Source organism: Lathyrus oleraceus, chromosome 3, assembly GCF_024323335.1.
Source record: "Lathyrus oleraceus cultivar Zhongwan6 chromosome 3, CAAS_Psat_ZW6_1.0, whole genome shotgun sequence".
Classification (NCBI taxonomy): Eukaryota; Viridiplantae; Streptophyta; class Magnoliopsida; order Fabales; family Fabaceae; genus Lathyrus; species Lathyrus oleraceus.
The window spans coordinates 1,183,042-1,204,228 of record NC_066581.1 but is presented as its reverse complement, the minus strand read 5'-3'; the positions used below and the strand labels follow the sequence as shown (position 1 = coordinate 1,204,228).

The window sequence follows — 21,187 nt, the reverse complement described above, 5'->3', positions numbered from 1 at the left end:
CCAACCATCATTAGCTTAACTCCATATGCCAAACAAATCAACCAACCTAAACCTGCAAATGGCATTGCAAATGACTGTACTAACAAGGCTAAAACAAATCACAACCATTCAAGTGTTTCCAAATTACAACCTTTCACCAATTAACCTCCATTTGCTCATGACCAAGCTACCAAGGGGAGTTAACCAATGGACCTGCACTGAGCTGCAAAATAAAACTACAAAATAGGTCAGCAACAACATCAAATGGCCTTCAGACTTGTAGTCCCAAATAAGCAAACATGAGCCTACCACCAATGCAACCATTAAATGCCCAACGATCTCACATTCAACAAGGGATTTCACAAGCTAATGCAGCTGGAGGTGCAGCAAATAGCCAACAAGCAAAGGTTATGGCTTCATCACATGTTGCCAGACAAGGAGAGCAAAGAGGACCACCGGTACAGGCAGTTTCTAGGACTGACGAATTATTCAATTCACAACCAGATCAGAATTGGCGTCCTACTTCAAGAATGCGTGGAAGTCTTTCAGGTCAGCAGCTTACTGAAGACGTTAGGCAGCGATTAATTATGCCAACATCACCAAGAAGCTTGCTCAGTTCTTCATCGTTTCTAACAGCCAATTGAACATGCCTTGGCACAATTCTAGTCTTCTTGTTGTCCCTTGCAGCATTTCCAGCCAATTCAAGAACCTCAGCAAATCAGCATTAACTTCAACAATTTCCTTACTTCCTAATTCCAATTTGGATAAGTCTGTTTGTAATAAAAGCAATGCAAAACGTGACACTCAGCAGATTATCCAGCCTTACCTATCTGATATCTCAGATTACCTTCGCACAATGGAGATGCAGGAAAAACGAAGACCAGCGGGTGATTACATGGATAAAGTTCAGAGATGCATTACTACAAATATGAGGAGAACATTGGTGGATTGGTTAGTTAAGGTTGCGGATGAATACAAACTTCTCCCAGAAACTCTTCATCTAGCTGTTTCCTATATTGACAGATTCCTATCTATCCATTCTCTCAATAGATCCAAGCTTCAGCTGCTCGGTGTTTCCGCTATGCTCATTGCATCGGAGTATGAAGAAATCACTCCACCAAAAGCAGTGGATTTCTGCCAAATTACTGATAACACATATGAACTGCATGAGGTTTTAGAGATGGAAGCTCACCAATTTCACTGCAGTAAAAAAGTAGAGTAATTAGCAAAGGCAGTAATTCCAGAAAACATCCCAATTTCGAATAGAGACAAAAATGAAGAAGAAAGAGTGGGTTCAGAATACCGTTTCCGGTTTTAGCATTAAACAAGACCATCCAAACTGAGAACATCAAAGAGGATTTTACAGAGATACGCTTTTGAACACAAGGGCACCAATTTGAAACCCTAGCTGCAGAAATATAAAAGGAGAAGAGAATCAGAAATTAACGACAGAAAAACTTGGAGGCGGAAAATCTCAAACAAAAACCCTAAAATCCCAAAAACGATTACCTGGATTGGGAGGCCAGCTTCTTCACGCCTTTCACCACCGCCGTGACACTTTGTAAGAACTTCTCCTTTTTCCCTTTATCCTTTTCATATGCTTGTTGATGGAGATATCGTGAGAGTTAAGAGAGAGTGATTCTTTGAGTTTGAGAGCGTGAGAGGATTCGGTGAGGTCGCGATGAGAGAAGAGATTTCGTGAGGGAGATGAGAAGTTGAAAACGAAAGGCTAAGTTGCGAGTGAGAGGTTCGTGAGATTTAGAGAGCGAATTTGGGAGATTGAGAGAGAACAAGGAGAACGATCCTGTTACCAATTTGTTTTTTTCCTTTTTTTCTTTAATTCGTTTTAAACAAAATAAGTTCTTTTGAAACCATTAAAAGTTTGTTTAAACCTAAGATTTAGTTAATATTAGTTAATAAATGTTTCCATATTTTCAATTCATATTCCCTGGAAAAACCCAACAGCCAGGCGGCTGGGTTTAACTACTGGTAGTCCAACAGACTTTTTTTTTATTTATTTTAGTTTTTATTCTAATGTTTAATCTATTTTGGTTCATATATTTAAAGTAACATTAAATAATAACTAACCATGAGTGGTCTGGTGGAGAAGGGTAGTATCATAGTCTTGAGTGGGGTGGGTTCAATACTCATGTATAGCATTTTTTTTGGCATTTTATTTCTTTTAGCTATTTTATTTTCTTTTAGCATTTTCATTTCTTTTTATGTTTATGCCTTTATTATACTCATAGTTTCATTTGTTAATAATGCAAATTTGTTTTCTCTTAATTTCACCATTCATTCAAAACCATTTTTAAACTTATAAAAATCATATTTTTCTCGATTTAATATCGAGCCCATTTTCACACCCTTGTAAGTCGATTGCTTTTTAAGCATCGCCATCAACCTCACATAGCTTACTCTTGGGCTTTCTTACAATGAGCCGGTTCCTTTGCACTTACACTCATACATTGCATTATTTATTGTTTGGACCCGATTTAATTATTCCAATACTTTGAATCCCCATTCATAACAAATGTATCCCTCTCCCATGAAATGTATAATATTTATTCTTTCATTCTTTATTCATCTGTTAATACAAGAATTAAAATGAACATTCGATAACCATTTCAAAACAAGATCAAAACCTCGATCCAACGTCGAGTAATCATTTTTCAAAACCTAACAGAACCAGCACGTATTCATCCACCCTTTTGTAAGTCGATTGCTTTATGCATCGCCATCAACCTTGTAAGTCGATTGCTTTATGCATCGCCATCAACCTTGTAAGTCGATTGCTTCATGCATCGCCATCTACCCTTATCCCTAACATCTCTCCTTGCTCCACCCGTCAATTCTTGTTCCGATTAGGTAGCACCCATTAGATAGAACCCTTTTGTATGATAACATAGGTAGGATTCCCTTATTCTTTTGTATGATAACATAGGTAGAATTCCCATATTCTTTGCATGCTAACATTAGGTAGATATTCCCATTTGTAAATCCTAAACACCTAAGTACATATTGCATGACAACTCTAGGGCAGAGCTTCCCCATTTCTTTTAGACCTTCCGTGCGTCTCCGATCCTGTGGCATGTCAATCCGTCCTATTGCAAAGAGGTAACTGCCTAAGACTCGATTCAGCGAGCTGCGACACCTACTGCTAGGACGTGAACACATTGCCCACTCTCCTTTGACACAACTGGTGTCCTTCTTTGTAAGTCCATGTTCAGATGGCAATCCCTATGTAGCCGAACTACGGCAACTCTGATTCTCATGTTCAGATGAGATACGTAGGCACAAGATGCGATGTCTTGCCGAGTTTGACTAACGACTAACAACTAATCCTTGTTTGCTTTCGCCCTTGTTGCGATCCTTTCTCTCGCCCTCGTTGCGATCGAGACCTTCCCTTTCTCTTGCCCTAGTTGCAATCGAGACCCTCTGTTCCCGTAGTTAGCTGAACTACGTTTTTGCTCTGATTCTCATTCCAGATGAGATACGTAGGCATAAGACGCGATGTCTTAGCGAGCACAATTACCCTTAACCCATAGGCAGCTGAGCTACGAAGACTCTGATTCTCATATTCAGATGAGATACGTATGCAGTGGATGCGACATCCGTGCGAGTCATTTCTTTGACCCCTTTCTTTTAGTAAATAGTACATTAGATAAACACACACCCTTTAGACAAGAACAACAAGAGTGGATCCCGTAGAGTACTATGGATGCGTAAGGGTGCTAATACCTTCCCTTCGCATAATCGACTCCCGAACCCAAGATTTGGTTGCGAGACCTTGTCTTTTCCTTTCCTTCTCTTTAGGTTTACTTCGAGCATTTCCTTTCCCTCCTTTGGGATAAATAACGCACGGTGGCGACTCTTCTGTCATTTCTTTCTCGCCGGTTGTTTTTTTCGCACCCCTGTATTTTTCAGGTTGCGACAGCGGGTCAATCCGGTATAAATATTACTCCTAATATTCATACCTATGTTTAAGACTTGATAACTCTTTATCCATGATCCATGAGATGTGATCATCAGTCTACAAACATAATAGTCTTAATGCTTTAATGTTATCCCACTTCACATTAAAGCTCGACTACGGATACTTTAAGAATAGTGCCCTTATGTTTAATGTGTTCTCATGATTAAGTCACACTTAATACATTAAATGGACTATCTATTCTAGGGACTTTATTAATCAACCATAATAAAGAAAATGCCTTTAAATAATTCGATACAAGTACCAAAAGTATTGGCCTCTAGGGCTTACACCAACACTGGACAGCAGCCTCCTTCCCTTTAGCTCTCTCAGAAGTATCAGCAGTTCTTGATGCGAACACCCAGCCACTGCGCGTCATTCCTGCTGGCCCCACAATTGAAGTGACATTTGGTTCGTTAATCATTAAAGGTTTATCTTCCTACCCCTGCTTAAAAGCTCTGGGATGATATATCCATGGGACTGCCCTTTCATCTTTATATTCGTATGGTGCTGGGAACTCTATCACCAATGGGCTTATATGTATTTCTACTTTAACTTCATCATAGGGGATGTCCACCACCGCTATCTCTTCCTGACGCTTGTTCTTGACACGGTAATTTATTTGTAACTCGCCCCGATCCGACATTTGTTGTATAAAACTCCTCAACTCTTCATTGTTCTCTTCCTCAACCAACTCTTCCGGGATCAGACCACTCTTCAACAATTGTGCTCCTATCATGGTGATAGGGGTTTGAATATCTTCAACCTTACGGATTAATTTGCTTTGATCACTCTCCTCAATGGCACTGACGAAAGCATCCTTATGCCTCGGCATAGGGTTGGTGTTCACGTTCGGGCGTCTTGGAGTGAAAGAAACGGCCTTGGCTTCGATTAAGTCTTGTACCCGATTCTGAAATGCGAAACAGTTTTCCAAGGTATGACCAGGTGCTCCCATGTGAAATTCGCAATGGGCATTAGCGTCGTATCCAGGTGGATATGGAAAAACAGTTGGTTTTAACTCCCTCAATGTTAGAAGGCCCTCCTTCTGCAGATATGGGAATATCTGACTATAAGGTACTGGTAGAGGATTAAGTTTCCTTCTTGGAGGTCTCGGCTTGAACTGTCTTGGTGGTGCGGTATTTTGCTGATGATGATGTTGTTGATGTTGTGGCTGATACATTTGTTGTTGATGTACTGGATGTTGCTAGGGTATGGGTACCACGGCGGCGACTTGGCCATATAAAGCTTGTTGCTTTCCTTTATAGTTTCTGGATATGGCGTTTGTTTCGCCTTCTCTTTTCTTCGGGAAACCTCCAGAATATTTCTTTGGTGCGCTAGGTGCTATCACTGCTCCAGGAATCTTTCTATCCCTCAACCCCTTCTCTATGCGGTCTCCAATTGTAACTAGATGTGCGAAGTCAGATGTTGCACTGCTCACTAATCGATCAAAGAATGGGTCCTTCAAGGTGTCCACAAATATCTCGGTCATTTCCTTCTAAGACAATGGTGGCTCTACCTGAGCAGCCAACTCTCTCCACCGTTGGGCGTATTCTTTGAATGACTCGCTCTCCTTCATAGCCATCCCTTGCAACTGCATTCGGTCGGTGTCGCATTACGCGAAAAACCGGCGGGAAAACGAAACAACAGAGCCGCCACCGTGCGTTATTTATCCCAAAAGAGGGAAAGGAAACGCTCGAAGTAAACCTGGAAAAGACATGGTCTCGCGACCAGAGAAAGATGGGATCGGGAGTCGGTTATGCGAAGGGAAGGTATTAACACCCCTACGCATCCGTCGTACTCGACGGGATCCACGCACAAAAGAAAGGATAAGGTTGCTAGAAACTGATCACAAACTGCCCCCAAGGCTGGAAGGAACACACAAAAAGACAAGAGAAACAGGACTCGGCAGGATATCGCATCCTGGGCCTACATAGTCTGTCAGGCACAGACATCAGAGTCGACGTAGTTCGGGACAGGGGGAAACGTGCTCGCTAGGATGTCGCATCCTACGCATACGTATCTTCTCTAACCGGAGAAGAATCAGAGCACTCGTAGCTCGGCTAACGCACGCCAAACAAAACACAAATAGGAAACCGACAGCCAATCGCTGGACTTACGTCAGACTCCACACAAACAGGCAAACATGGAAACCGAATGCCAATCACTGGACTTACATCAGACTCCGAACCAACAAACACACACAGGAAACCAACTGCCAATCGCTGGACTTACGTCAGACTCCAACACACACAAAGGGTTGCGAAAGAAAAAGGGCGCCCGGAGAGATCAGCTCATCTCCTGCCTACGTACCTCATCTGGTATGAGGATCAAGGCGACGTAGTTCCCCTTTACAGGGGAAGAACTTCTAACCTAACCAGAGACTGGGAAATGACAAACTAGAAGGGAGCCTGACTCGAGCCTAATAGTTATCATGCAATCCACAATGGTCCTAGGTTGAGGTTTCTATCTAACTTGCACAGGGAGCAAGCTATCCTAAACAGCACAGTCAAACAACACAAGCACAATAAACAATCACACACACTATATGCAATCAATTGGGCTCATACAAGGTTAGGCTGTGGAACACAAGCCAACTGGAATCGGGTGTAGTTAGCTCTTAACCCTAACATTGAGAGTTAGGGTGAAGCAGATGAAATGGGAAGTGAGGATAAGACCTCACAGCTCTTATCCCTGGCCTGGGAGAGCTTGACTCAGAATAGAAGATGTGGGAGTTCAGAATGTAGGAACTCTTCTCCACAGATGACTGACACAACAAAGATCTTGGGTTAATATCCACAATGCATCAACACAAGGTGTGTGAGCAAAGTGAATGACACACTGAGTAGCAGGAGATGGATTACACATCTCTTTTATCTGCCAATTGCCTCATAAGAGGACTTTTCCTGCTTGGCACAAATTTAAACATTCACAAGCATTGCCTCTTAAGAAGGGCTTCAGACAGGTGCCTGCCCACATAACAGGACAGGTCTTCCAGACTACATGAAGAAGAGAGGTTATACCTAAGTGGTTAAGCAACCAAGCAAAAGCAAGTTCAAATGAACTTAAGCAACTTATGTACCTGTGGAAACATCAAACAAATCAGTACAAAGTTCAGACAACCAAACAACAGTCAATAAGCAACAATCAATCCCAATGTACACAATGTGTAAGCCAAAAGGCCAACTCAAATGAGTTACCCTCAACCTACAAAAACACACAATGTTAGCCAACATCAACCAACTAATCAACTCAAATGAGTGAGCAACTCCAATCATGGCAATGTGCTTCTTAACCTGAAATCCACAATCCAAACAGTGAGTCCAGACCACTAGGTCAAAGCCTAGGGTCAAAGATGAATCAAAAATCCAAAACAGAACTTGAATTTTAACATGAATCAACCTTATCCAATCAAGAACGTAACTCAAAAGGTCCCATATCAATATCATTAACCAAAAGCATTTCATGAATCAAACATGGCAAGGTATGCAAATTGTGACCATATTGTGACATCAGAAGCAATAAATGCACATTAAATCAAAAATGATTCAAATAATCTTGGCCAAATTCATGAGTAAACAGGACATGCAACATGGTCACCACACAAAAAATTAGGAGCATTGGACATCATTAGGCATGGCAATCACATAGCATAAGTCAAGGCAAGCACAACAAGCACATGTGTGACACCAGTTGTCACACCAAATTAGCATAGGCATAAAACAGAGATGGTAATTGATAAAAACCTCAAACCAAAGCCAAAACAACACTCAACATGTCTAGAAATAGTGTGCAAAAATTCAGGAGCATTGGATCAAAGACCAGCATTTCACAAATCAAATGAAGTTCAAGGCAATTTAAAAGCTCAAATGTGACCAACCAGAATGAAAAATCTCAATTAAATCAGAAATGATCCCAAAAATTCCAACAAAACTCATGCTCATTCACAACATCTATAGCATGCATCATACAAAAAATCAAGGCAATTGGATATCATTTGGCATGGCAAACTCATCAATCAAGTTGAACATCACAAGGTGTGACACAAATTGTCACACCTAACTTAGCACATTCATAAAACAGCAATGGCACATGATAAAAATACCAAATCAACACCAAAATGTCCAGCAATGAATCTAGTTATAGCATGCAAAATTTCATGAGCATTGGTCAAGAATCAAGCATTTCACAAATGATATAGCAAGGCAATGTCAAGGATGGACACATGTTCAAACTCCTTAGACAAAATAATTTCCAGGCCAAGCACAATTTATGGAAAAATGATAAAAAAATAGTAGACAGAATCAGGATCATGATGCAAAAAACCTCATAAATTTTGGATGAATTTTCAAATTGATGTGAATTTTGGAATTTCATGAAAAATTAAAATCAAGAACATGAAGCATGGCATGAAATATGAAGAAATGGTAAAACATACAAGGCAAATGGCAAAATGCGCTCAGCAGGATTCGAGCCGTGTGCAAATTCAAACTCAAACACGCCAAAGCCAAAAACGACTGCGTTTCATCACTTAACCCTAACGCGCGCCAACATGCATTCAAAAAAATCCGCAGGTAACAACATGAACTCGTGGATGAATTCGCAGGAAAGCCTATGCGTTTTGCAAGAAAATTCGCAGGAAACCTGGACACACTATGAACACTATGAACACGATGAATATCTTCATCTGGAAATTTCCAGATCCAATGAACTGTTCCAGAAATTCACAAAACTCATACCAAACAACTTGCCATGCATCAAACAACAAGGATCAATGAATAATTCATGCTAAAACATCAAGATGAACACGGATCGAAGGAATCAAATATTCATATCAAAACTTAAATCACATGGATCTTCATGGATATAGCATCATTTTACTCGATTCAAAGCTCAGATTACTCAGCATACAATGAACTACAAGAATATCACAACAATTTTAAGAATTAAGGAGGTCGAAAAAGTGACCTCTTGATGAGCAGCAACTGGATTCACGTGTTTCTAGGCTTGGTAATGCTTCAATCCTGCTCCAATATGCTTCTTATAGTGAATGATGATGAAATGGATGCTTGAATGTACACGAAGCTTGCTCAATCTTCACTTGCCATGGAAGCTTCACACCTTGAACATGAACAAAATAACAACAATTTCCTCTGTTTCCACGTGCAAATACTCTCAAATATGCTCCATGATGATGAATGAATCAAGAAAAAGTGCTTGTGTTTGAAGAATTTTGGAGAAAAAAGTGAGAGAAGATTTTGAGATTTTTGTGATTCTAGATCTAGAATTGGTAATTGTGAAAAACAGTTATGGTTTAAGGCTTTATAGTCCATGCTAATCATGTTTAGGGAAGGATTAGGCAAAATGCAAGTGTGATTAAGGACTTTGTGGTGTGAATGCAAAAAATGGATTTCCATGCTCCATGCACCCCATGCACGTGAACAGTGCATGTTCAAGGCTTAAAATGACTCAAAAATATTCCATGCATATGTTGGAATTGATTTGGCATGCATATGTTTAACCAAAATGAAGTTATGCATTTTCTTCCCAAAATCTTCATGAATGAACCAATGCCATGCAAATGAGATTTCATGCCAAATGATTCCATGCTTGGAAAATACATGTTACAAGGATCAAAGTGCAAAAAGAGCCACTCAAATTGGAGCTTTGGTTGAGAAGTTATGTCCATTTGAAGTCCAATGCATACTTTGTAAAGTTTTGATCATATCTTCTTAACCACACATGAGAAATTGATGATCTTGGACTTTTTAGAAATGGGAGAGAAAGATCTACAACTTTCATGTTCAACAAAATTTAATTTGAAGCTTTCTTGATGATGTAATCTTGAGTTGAAAACCTTTCCATTTTTGGCAAGTTTGAATTATGGGTCACTTTCTATTTTTGGCAAGTTTTGACTGGACCTCAAATTCTTCAAAGTTGATGTTTGAAATGTCAAATGAGACTTGTTTGAACATGAATGAAGTATTTCTACTCACTTCCCACCTCCAAATCTAACAGTTGACTTGGCAATTGACTTTTGTAGTTGATAGATGACTTGGCCATGCACAGATGATTTTGAGCCTCAACCACTTGATGAAATAACTCCCAAAATGAAACCCTAGCTTATACAAGCTCAAAAAAATCACATGATGATCCCCATTTCAATAAAGACCCCATCTCCTTGAAAAACCCTGACTGGTATAATGCAACTGATTAGGGTTGACCAGAGGTCAAAACCCTAATCCCAAGGAACCTGATCAGAAATAATGAATCATGATGATGATGATGTACCATTTCAACCAAGATAATACTCAACCTCCTTGAGGAACCAAAAACCCTAATTGAAGCACAAACCCCAGATGATTAGTGATCAATTCATGAGACCCTCAAGCTTGAATCTGTTAACCTCTCTATCTTCTGAGAAAGACCTAGGAGGATGACTTGCTTATTTCACATGATATACAAAGATGTAATGCCTAAAGTCCTAAAAATGAGATGCAATATGCTAAGCTAGTCCTAAGAGAGGAGGGAAAATTTTGAGGTGTTACAGCTGCCCCTATTCAATCCACTGTGAACCTGTCGATATGAATAGCCTCGGCTTTCAGATGATCAGGGTGAAGAGTGATTGAATACCAAGAACAGACGAACAATTTTCACTCTGATGGGAAATAATTAACAATGCCTGTCAGAATCGGCAAAGAAGTGATCTCAAAAGAAGAATCCGTCTGGTACGGAAAAAGTCGGCCCGAATACCGAACAGAAATTTGACCTGTATACCAAAATAAATGGTAACACAGGGATAACCATGGCCTGAACGCCGCTCATCAGTCTGAACACCGAGCATCAGAATACGAGAGTATTGATATCGGTCTGAATACCGGGAGATTGGCCTGAATGCCCAACAACTGGCCTGAACGCCACTTCGGTCTGAATACCGGAAAGCTGGCCTAAGTGCCGCAAGCTGCATCAATCTGAACTTCGGAAGCTTCTTCGATCTGAAAATCGGAAACTGGCCTGAGTGCCACCTCGGCCTGAACACCGGAAACCTGGCCTGAGTGCCACAAGTTACATCGACCTGAGCGTCGGAAACTTCTTCGATCTGAAAATCGGAAACTGGTCTGAATACCCACCTCGGCCTGAACACCGGAAACTTGGCCTGAATGCCACAAGCTGCATCAATCTGAACTTCGGAAGCTTCTTCGATCTGAATATCGGAAACTGGTCTGAAAACCCACCTCGGCCTGAATACCGGAAAACGTTGTCATGCCTGTCAGCATCGGCAGAAATAAAGGATGTTGATAAATGAGGCGGCACGCGTGCCAACGACCCATGTTGGGGATAACAAGCCATGAGCATGCTATCCTCTATTCAACCCTAGCAGACGAACAATTTGCGCTTAGCTGGGGATTATTCTCTTTCTTCCCTTTTTTTTGCTTTTCTTGAACCCCAAAACTCCTTGGATTATCATCTCCATCTCCGCCCGACAGAAATCCTTCCTCCCATATCGCACTACTGGGGAATACTGTTGATTAAAATCATGATGCCAAACTCCTCGGAGTAACATCTTCACCTTCTGGCGAAACCACCTCTCAAACAATAACCACGGCTTGAGACTAGCTTATGCTTGCAATGTTGATGCATGCTGATGATTTTTTTAGCGTAATGCTACGCAATTAGCTATGCAATATGCTATGCTTATCTACATGATGAATGCATAAAAAGCATCCCCCTCAAGGGACTCTTCTGGGGAGCTCGAGGCACTCTGCTGAGGAACCCACTAACACTCCAACCTCCACCCTGCTGGGGAATAGCGCTGCTGCTAGGGAAAGGATCACCCTTACCAGGGATAACCTCCACTGAACCCGATCCACTTGGGGATTTCGCTGGGGAAGAAACCACCAACGCATTCTGTGGGGGAAACAACGGTCTTTGACTTGTTGGGGAATTTAACAAGCTCCGCCATGTTAGGAAAAACAACTACCATGTTAGGAAAAACAACTCCGCTGAGAAAATAGCAATCTTCAAGCCTGACTGCTGAGGAAAAACCGATCTCAAACCTGTTGGGGATATAACAATCCCGACCCTGCTAGGGAAGACACAGACCTTGAATCTGCTGAGGAAGTAACGATCCCAACCCTGTTTAGGGGAACAAGGAAAGTCTGGCACAGAACACTCGTCGACTCGTCGATCCCTGGTATTCACCATCAAACTCCAGTGTCAGCTTTCCACTTTTGAGAACTCCCAAACTCGTTTGGACTTTTCTAATTCATCACCTTGTATTCCCGACTCCTCCGTACTCGACGGCGATCGAACTCCTTGAATTTATACAAACTTTCCAGTCCTCAGACTTTGAAGAGTCTTCTTGATTAATATTCAGGATCGTCGTCATCCCTCGCCGTCTTTTCACCACTCTTCAATTCATTGTCCCTGATTGGACTCCACGGGGATCTTTTGTCAAAAGCTTCACATCACAACCTGCAAGTGAGTGAAAATATCTAACAGCACCTGCAAAAGAGATCGTTAGATAAAAACGTGCCCCAGGCGTGCCAAGATTTCAACACCTGGGTCACTCAACCTTCCGAATAAGATTTCAAGTTTTCAATCTTATAAACATGCATTGGAAGGGACCTGTATGTCTTAAAATGCAAAGATTCTTTATCAAAATAAACGGATGTTTTTGCAATCAAAGCGGTAATGAAAACAAAAACAAAATTATTTGACTGAATATGCATTTTATTGATGGGAAAAATGTGGCTCGTGAATGAGCAATACAAAGGAAGCAATTCCTGAAAAGAGGTAATTGCGCACAAAAGGAAAAAATCTATCCTAATGGCAATGTGAAACCGTGATCTCATCGAGTTCCAACTCGGTTACACCTCATATGTCCTCAGACTCTCCTTGCTTTCTGCCTTCTGAACCAGACACTTCAGACCGATCCCTGTCGGGATTATCCTGGTGTCATAACCAAAGTACAAACGATCATGCCAGACGCAGTTGTTCGTTTCAATCCCTCTTTTGCCTGGACCACCCTTTCGGGTTTTCAGTCCACCGGGATACCCTTTTTTGCCTAAGCCGCCTTTTCAGGTTTTCGACTTGCCGGGTGTACAGTTTTTTCTTTTTATCCCTAATTTTTGCCCGAACCTTTTCCCTTTTTTCGGTTCGCCGGGATGCCCATTTTTGCCTGGACTATTTTATTCTTTTCGTCCAGCGGGTCTCTTTATACGAAGTATTTTTTAACTGCGTCCGCATTCACAGAGGATGGAAAATCTTCGCCGTCCATGGTCGTTAACAACAAGGCTCCGCCGGAGAAAACCTTCTTAACCACGAATGGACCTTCATAATTGGGTGTCCATTTGCCCCTTCGATCGTTTTGAGGAGGAAGGATCCTTTTCAGCACCAGATCTCCCACATGATACACACGAGGTCGCACCTTCCGGTAAAAAGCACGCTTCATCCGATGTTGGTACAACTGCCCATGACAAATGGCCGCCAGCCTCTTTTCCTCGATCAGGCTCAACTCTTCATACCGAGTCCTTACCCATTCAGCCTCTTGCAATTTCACGTCCATCAGGACTCTCAAAGAGGGAATTTGAACCTCAACCGGTAGCACAGCTTCCATTCCATATACCAGCGAGAAAGGCGTTGCCCCAGTAGATGTACGTACCGAAGTTCGATACCCATGCAATGCAAACGGCAACATCTCATGCCAATCTTTATAGGTCACGACCATCTTCTGCATAATCTTCTTTATATTCTTATTGGCTGCCTCGACCGCCCCATTCATCTTCGGACGATAAGGAGAAGAATTGTGATGCTCGATCTTAAATTCCCGACACAGTTCTGCCATCATCTTGTTGTTCAAATTAGAACCATTATCAGTAATGATTCCTTCAGGAACCCCATATCGGCAAATGATGTCTCTCTTCAGGAATCTGGCAACGACCTGTTTCGTCACATTTGCGTAAGAGGCTGCTTCCACCCACTTGGTGAAGTAATCAATAGCCACTAATATGAACCGGTGCCCATTCGAAGCCGTAGGCTCAATCTTCCCAATCATATCAATGCCCCACATAGCAAACGGCCACGAAGACGACATCAAACTCAACGGGTTCGGAGGCACGTGCACCTTATTAGCATAAATCTGGCATTTATGACACTTCCGCACAAAATTGAAACATTGAGCCTCCATTGTCATCCAGTAATAACATGCCCTCAACAGCTTCTTCACCATTGCATTCCCACTGGCATGGGTACCGAACGACCCCTCGTGAACCTCTTTCATCAACTGGCTTGCTTCTTTATCATCAACACATCTGAGCAAAACCCAATCAAAATTTCTCTTGTACAACACCCCATCCTTATTCAAGTAAAACACCATGGACAACCTCCTCAGAGTCTTTCGGTCCTTCTTGGATGCTCCCTCAGGATATTCTTGGGTTTCCAGATAGCGCTTGATATCGTAATACCACGGCTTCTCATCGTCAGGCGCTGTGTCGACAGCAAACACATAAGTCGGTCTATCCAAACGTCCCACCTCAACACTGGGGAACTGATTCCACCACTGCACCTTAATCAAGGCAGCCAGAGTAGCCAAAGCATTTGCCAAAGGATTCTCTTCTCTCGGCACATGATGCAATACCACCTTGGTGAAAAACGTCAACAATCTCCTCGTATAATCCCGATATGGAATTAAATGAGATTGATGCATATACCATTTTCCGTTAACCTGATTCACAACCAAAGCTGAATCTCCATATATAACAAGGTTCTTGATCCTCAAATCAATCGCCTCTTCAATCCCCAGGATACAAGCTTCGTATTCAGCCACGTTGTTGGTGCACTCAAACGTTAGTCGGGCAGCAAAAGGAATGTGGGATCCTTTCGGCGTAACCAAAACAGCACCAACACCGCTACCATTCACGTTAACGGCCCCATCAAACATCAGAATCCATTCGGATTCAGGGTCAGGCCCCTCCTCCGGGATTGGTTCCTCACAATCTTTCGATTTGAGAAACATGATGTCCTCATCAGGGAATTCAAACTTCATCGGTTGATAATCCTCAATGGGTTGTTGGGCGAGGTAATCAGACAATACACTCCCCTTGATTGCTTTCTGCGAGGTATACTGTATATCATATTCAGTCAAAATCATTTGCCACCTCGCAACCTGTCCGGTCAATGTTGGCTTCTCAAAAATATACTTGATTGGATCCATCTTGGAAATCAATAAAGTGGTATGAACCAGCATATACTGTCTCAGTCGGCGAGCAGCCCAGACCAAAGCACAGCAAGTTTTCTCGAGCAGTGAATATCTTGTTTCACAGTCGGTAAACTTTTTGCTAAGGTAGTATATGGCATGCTCTTTTCGACCAGACTCGTCATGCTGCCCCAGTACACACCCCATAGACCCCTCGAGGACCGTCAAGTACAGGATTAACGCCCGTCCCTCCACAGGAGGCATCAGAATCGGAGGCTCCTGCAAATACTCTTTTATCTTTTCAAATGCCGCTTGGCAATCATTATTCCACCTGACCGTTTGATATTTTCTCAATAACTTGAATATTGGTTCACACGTGGCTGTTAGATGAGATATGAACCGTGAAATGTAGTTCAATCTACCTAAGAAACCACGAACCTCTTTCTCTGTTCTCGGTTCAGGCATCTCTTGTATTACTTTTACTTTAGCATGATCAACCTCGATTCCTCTTTCACTTACAATAAACCCCAGCAATTTACCGGACCGCACTCTGAAAGTGCACTTGTTCGGATTCAACCTCAGTCTGAACTGTCTCAGCCGGTCAAACAACTTGGCCAGATCTACCAGATGCCCCTCCTCTGTTTGGGACTTTGCTATCATGTCATCAACATAGCATTCAATTTCATGATGAATCATATCATGAAACAAAGTCACCATGGCCCTCTGATAAGTAGCATCGGCATTCTTGAGACCAAATGGCATCACCTTATAACAAAAAGTGCCCCACGGCGTGATGAACGTTGTTTTCTCCATATCATCTGGCGACATTTTAATTTGATTATAACCAGAAAAGCCATCCATGAAGGAAAACACCGAGAATTGAGCTGTATTATCTACCAACACATCAATATGAGGTAATGGGAAATCATCCTTCGGGCTAGCTCTGTTCAGATCCCGGTAGTCCACACACATTCTCACCTTCCCATCCTTCTTCGGGTCCGGCACAATATTCGCGACCCAAGGCGGATAATTAGTGACAGCTAGGAAACCAGCATCCAACTGCTTCTGCACTTCCTCTTTAATTTTCATGGCCATCTCGGGTCGAGTTCTGCGCAACTTCTGCTTCACTGGAGGACAATCTGCTCTCAACGGTAGCTTGTGCACAACAATATCGGTATCCAATCCTGGCATATCTTGATAAGACCAGGCAAAGATATCAACATATTCTTTCAACAATGCTACCATTCTGCCCTTGACACTCGCCTCCAAAGCGGCCCCAATTTTCACTTCTTTTCTAACCTCCTCGGTACCCAGATTCACAACCTCTACCTGTTCCTCGTGCGACTGAATCACCTTCTCCTCTTGTTTTAACAACCTGGCTAATTCCTCTGGCAGTTCACAATCTTCTCCGCCTTCTTCTTCGGCATGATAGATCGGATTTTCGAAGTCATATGAGGGTGTAACAGGATTGTTATCAATGAGATCCGGCGAGAAATCGCATCTGCATGAATGTTGATTCATGCATTGCTTTAGAACCGGAGCGAGACAAATTGAAAAGGAAAATGAAAACATTGCCATTTTTATTTTTGTTTTTAAACTGCAAAAATCAAGGAAAAACAGGGAACACCGCTTTTAATTGAAAAACATCCATTTATTTATGATGCAAATATTGCAAAATGAAACATGAGGTGGCCCTTACAATGAACCATTACGTTTCGGGCAAAACGTAAGGCTTCCATGCAAATAAAATTGAAAAACAGGAAATATTACTCTTCAAGTAGAGTGACAGTGATGATCTTTTCGGCCTTCCAATTCTGGACTTCCATCCCTGGTACGCACGGGTTTATCCATTGATCCATCTCACAGTCACTGTCGACCTCTTCACCCACCATACAGATGTGATCTGGATCCAGCATTCTAGCACTGGTGAACGTGACTGATGGACGACGTCCTCTACCTTGTCCAGACGAGCCTCGGCCCGGCTGATAACCCACTCCAAATCTATCCTTCTTAGCGGCGATGTCCATCATCTTTCCCCATCCTGGAGCTTCTCCACTCTTCACCACCTCAGCAACCTGCTTATACGAAGAAATGGACGGCTTCTCCTCCTCTTTGGCAAAAAGAGCATTCTCCACCTTGACAGTTTCGAATGCTTGACTCGGTGTTTCCCATATCTCACCATCCATTTCAACATACTTGAACGATGATAGGTGGCTGACGAAGATATCCTCCTCTCCACAGACTGTGACGACCTGCCCGTCCCAGATATACTTCAATTTCTGGTGCAACGTCGAAGTCACTGCCCCAGCAGCATGAATCCATGGTCTACCCAACAGGCAACTGTATGCCGGCTGAATATCCAAGACATAAAATACCGACTTGAACACCTCGGGCCCAATCTTCACCGGGAGCTCCACTTCCCCAAACACTGCCCTCTTCGAACCGTCGAAAGCTCTCACTATCAGGTCAGTGGGCGTCAAGATCAACCCTTCACAATTCAGTTTCGCCAAGGCTTTCTTTGGCAACACATTTAAAGAGGAGCCGGTATCAACCAACACGTGCGAGAGCACAGCTCCTTTACACTCCATAGCAATGCGTAAAGCCCGATTATGATTCCTCCCATCCACAGTTAGATCCAGATCAGTGAAACCCAACCCATGGCTGGCATTGACATTTGACACCACCGTCTCTAACTGATTAATTGTTATCTCCTGGGGAACATAGGCTCTCTTCAGAATCTTTAGCAAAGCCTCTCTATGCCCCTCGGAGCTTAGCAACAAGGACAAGATTGAGATCTTGGATGGAGTCTGCTGCAAATGGTCAACAAGCTTATATTCTGACTTCTTGATGATTCTCAGAAATTCTTCAGCTTCATCATCAAGTTCTCTCTCTGACCCACCAGGCGCCGGTGTCACCACAGGAGTACCTTCATTTACCACTTGTTTCCCTCTTGCCCTGGCTAAAGCCTCGGCCTTATCTTTCTTTTCTCTCTCTCCATCCCCATTCCTCAAGGCGTCCGGCGCAAACAACCTTCCACTACGAGTGAAACCACTAGGTCCGGCATTATCCACCTTTAAAATGGTGGTTTTATCTGCAGTCTGATCCTCCAACTTCTCCCCATTACAGTAGACTTCTCCACCATAATGCCACGGCACGACGTCATCTTTGTCATAAGGAATTGGCCCAGGTATCGTGATAGTAACTGGAGCCGCATCGGCCAGCGTTGACAAATCGACCGGGTCGAAGTAAATGGTTATGGTGGAGACATCTTCCTTCCCCGAATCCACTCTCTCAAATCGGAGGCTTCCCTCATCCATCAGTCTCTGGACAGCCTCCCTCAACGATACACACCCATCAGGAACAACAGTGCACACAGCACAACAGTTATCACAGCCCGGAAAGACCCCATTCTTCAACAGTTGTCTTTTGACCTCAGCCAACGGAGTCTTCAACTGATTCACACTCAACAGCCCGATTCTTCTACCATCTTCAGAAATTGCATTCACCCTCATTTGACCATGCGCGGGCATGGGATTAGCGTTCACATTTGGAGATGGAGCAAAGTTGATAGCTTTAGAATCCACCAAGTCGTGGACCACATGCTTAAAAGCTTTACAGTTTTCCACGTTATGTCCAGGGGCACCAGAGTGGAATTCACATTTAGCGTTCTCATCAAAACTGGGAGGTCTCTGATCAGGTCTCAACGGTGCCAACGTCCTCAGCTGGACCAACCCCAAGTCTTTTAACTTATTCAACAGGAATGAATAGGTTACAGGAGGTCTATCAAATTGACGATCATTCATTCGTCCTCTTACTTGATACCCAGCCCTCTGCGGTCTCTGTTGAAATGGTTGTCGTTGTTGTTGCGGTTGTTGCTGTTGCTGTTGTGTCGGCTGATTATCAGCAGGAATGGTTACCGCAGCAGTGTGCTGGTAGTAACGATCCCTACTCTGCCCTCTTTGGGTATACACAGCGCTGGTATCACCCTCCTTCTTACGTTGGCCATTCCCAAAGGGCTTCTTCGATCCAGACGACGAAGCACTACCCTGTATCTTCCCCAGCTTCAACCAACTTTCAATTCTTTCTCCAGCCACCACAATATTAGCAAAGTTGGTAACCGGGAAACCAACCATCCTTTCTGCAAAGGTCCCCTGCAGGGTACCCATAAACAGATCTGACATCTCTCGATCTACCAACGGAGGTTGGACTCTGGCAGCCAGCTCCCTCCACCTCTGGGCATATTCTTTAAACCCCTCATTAGGCTTCTGAGACATACCCTGCAGTTGGGTACGGCTAGGAGCCATATCAGCATTGAACTGGTATTGTTTAAAGAATGCATCACCAAGATCCTGCCAGCTTTTAATGTCAGAAGACTTCAGCTTGGTGTACCATTCCAGAGACCCTCCAGACAAACTGTCCTGGAAGAAGTACATCCACAGCTTTTGGTCCATTGTATAAGGAGAAATCTTACGGACAAAAGCCTGGAGGTGAGTTTCCGGGCAAGAACTCCCATTGTATTTGTCAAATACAGGCGCTTTAAACTTTTGTGGGATCATAATCCCCTCAACCAGCCCCATATTCGACATGTTGACAACCCCTGGAGTAGCATAGCTTTCAAGAGCCCTGATTTTCTCTGCCAGCACCTGAATCTCTTTATTTGGCGGTTGGACACCGTACTGCCCAAACTGTTCGTTTAACATGGAGAATTGATCTGCTTCTCTGTCTTCCTCCCTATCCTCTTCAGCCCCGAAGAAAGGAGGAAACAGGTTGTCCTTCATATTGTTACCCATCGGACCTGGTCTACCACTTGTGGCAGCACCAAAACCCCCAGCATTATTAGTCACTACACCAACAGTTGTTTTTTTTCCGAGATCTCCTCCATCCCTGGAACCACCAAGGCCATGGTTGGAGACCCCCTCTAAATTGACACCACTATTGGCAGCCGAAGCCCGCTCGAGCTTCTCCACTTTATCAGCAAGCGCTTTTTGCCCCACGGCAAACCCTTGCATGACATTGATCAATTCGTTCATTTTCTCCTTCAGCTCGAGAAAATCTGTATTGGGTAGATCCATCAGCCTTGGTGTGTTGCGTCTGGTAAAGTATCTGTGCGGTCGGGTTGTGTGCAAGGGAATGACTCTACGCGCACGAGCAATGATTCCTGAAACAACCAAGCACGTTAGAAACTGACACCTGTAAAATAGAAAACAAGTTATTATGATTCATGCATGAATGCAATGTCTATCCATATGAGGAACATTCTGTCTTTCGATCCTGGTTTCATCGAGACAGATAATAATCCGGCAGCAATATTCTGACATTCATCGAATGATTTCATCATACAGATCAGAGAATTATGAGTTAGCAAAGATATCACCCAACCATATGTGTGTGATGTGAGTGCATACAGGAAAGCAAATAAAGCTTGAAGATCGATCCCTGAATGAAAACAACCATGGCATATCAAAAGTGCACCATATGTGTGAGAGTCATACATCAAGTCTGATACAAATCACATACAATTCTCCAGAAACAGAAAGAAAATACAAATAAGTGAATTCCGTCAACAGGCCTGACGGTAATCCAACACATAATACCAAAAGTCTACACTGAAGAAGGCCCCACAGAAGGCTCCGCATCATTTACCATCTTGGTAAATTTCACAGCAAACCTAAGCTCAGTGTTCTCCTGCTGCAATCTCCCCATCTCCTTCTGGTAAATCTTCATCTGTCGGAAATAATGATCCCTCTCAGCAAGGTAATGATCTCTCTCAGCAATAATCTTCGCTTTCTCAGTTTCCCATTCTGTAGCAAGGACTTTGGCTCTGGCATCTCTCTGATCCCTCACAAGGATTTGTCTCCTCTTCTCATCTTCGATGACCTTCGAAGCTCTAGCCAACCTCTCCTTGGTGACGTCATGCTCCTTCGTGGATGACTCCAAAGCTTGACTGACCTTGCGGTAATAAGCGATGTCTATCTCGAAGCGCTTCACCACAAGAGCATGCCTCTTATCCTGATCTTCTATTCTCCCTTTGATCTCCTGAT

The 21,187-nt window shown here is 43.0% G+C and overlaps 1 protein-coding gene across 1 annotated transcript; it reads left to right on the top strand.

Moving 5' to 3' along the window:
- The first annotated feature begins 625 nt into the window (after positions 1-625).
- Positions 626-1,201, top strand: LOC127128788 (cyclin-A3-1). The gene has a single exon (XM_051058161.1). The coding sequence runs from the start codon at positions 626-628 to the stop codon at positions 1,199-1,201; it is 576 nt and encodes a 191-aa protein (XP_050914118.1).
- The last annotated feature ends 19,986 nt before the right edge of the window (positions 1,202-21,187 follow it).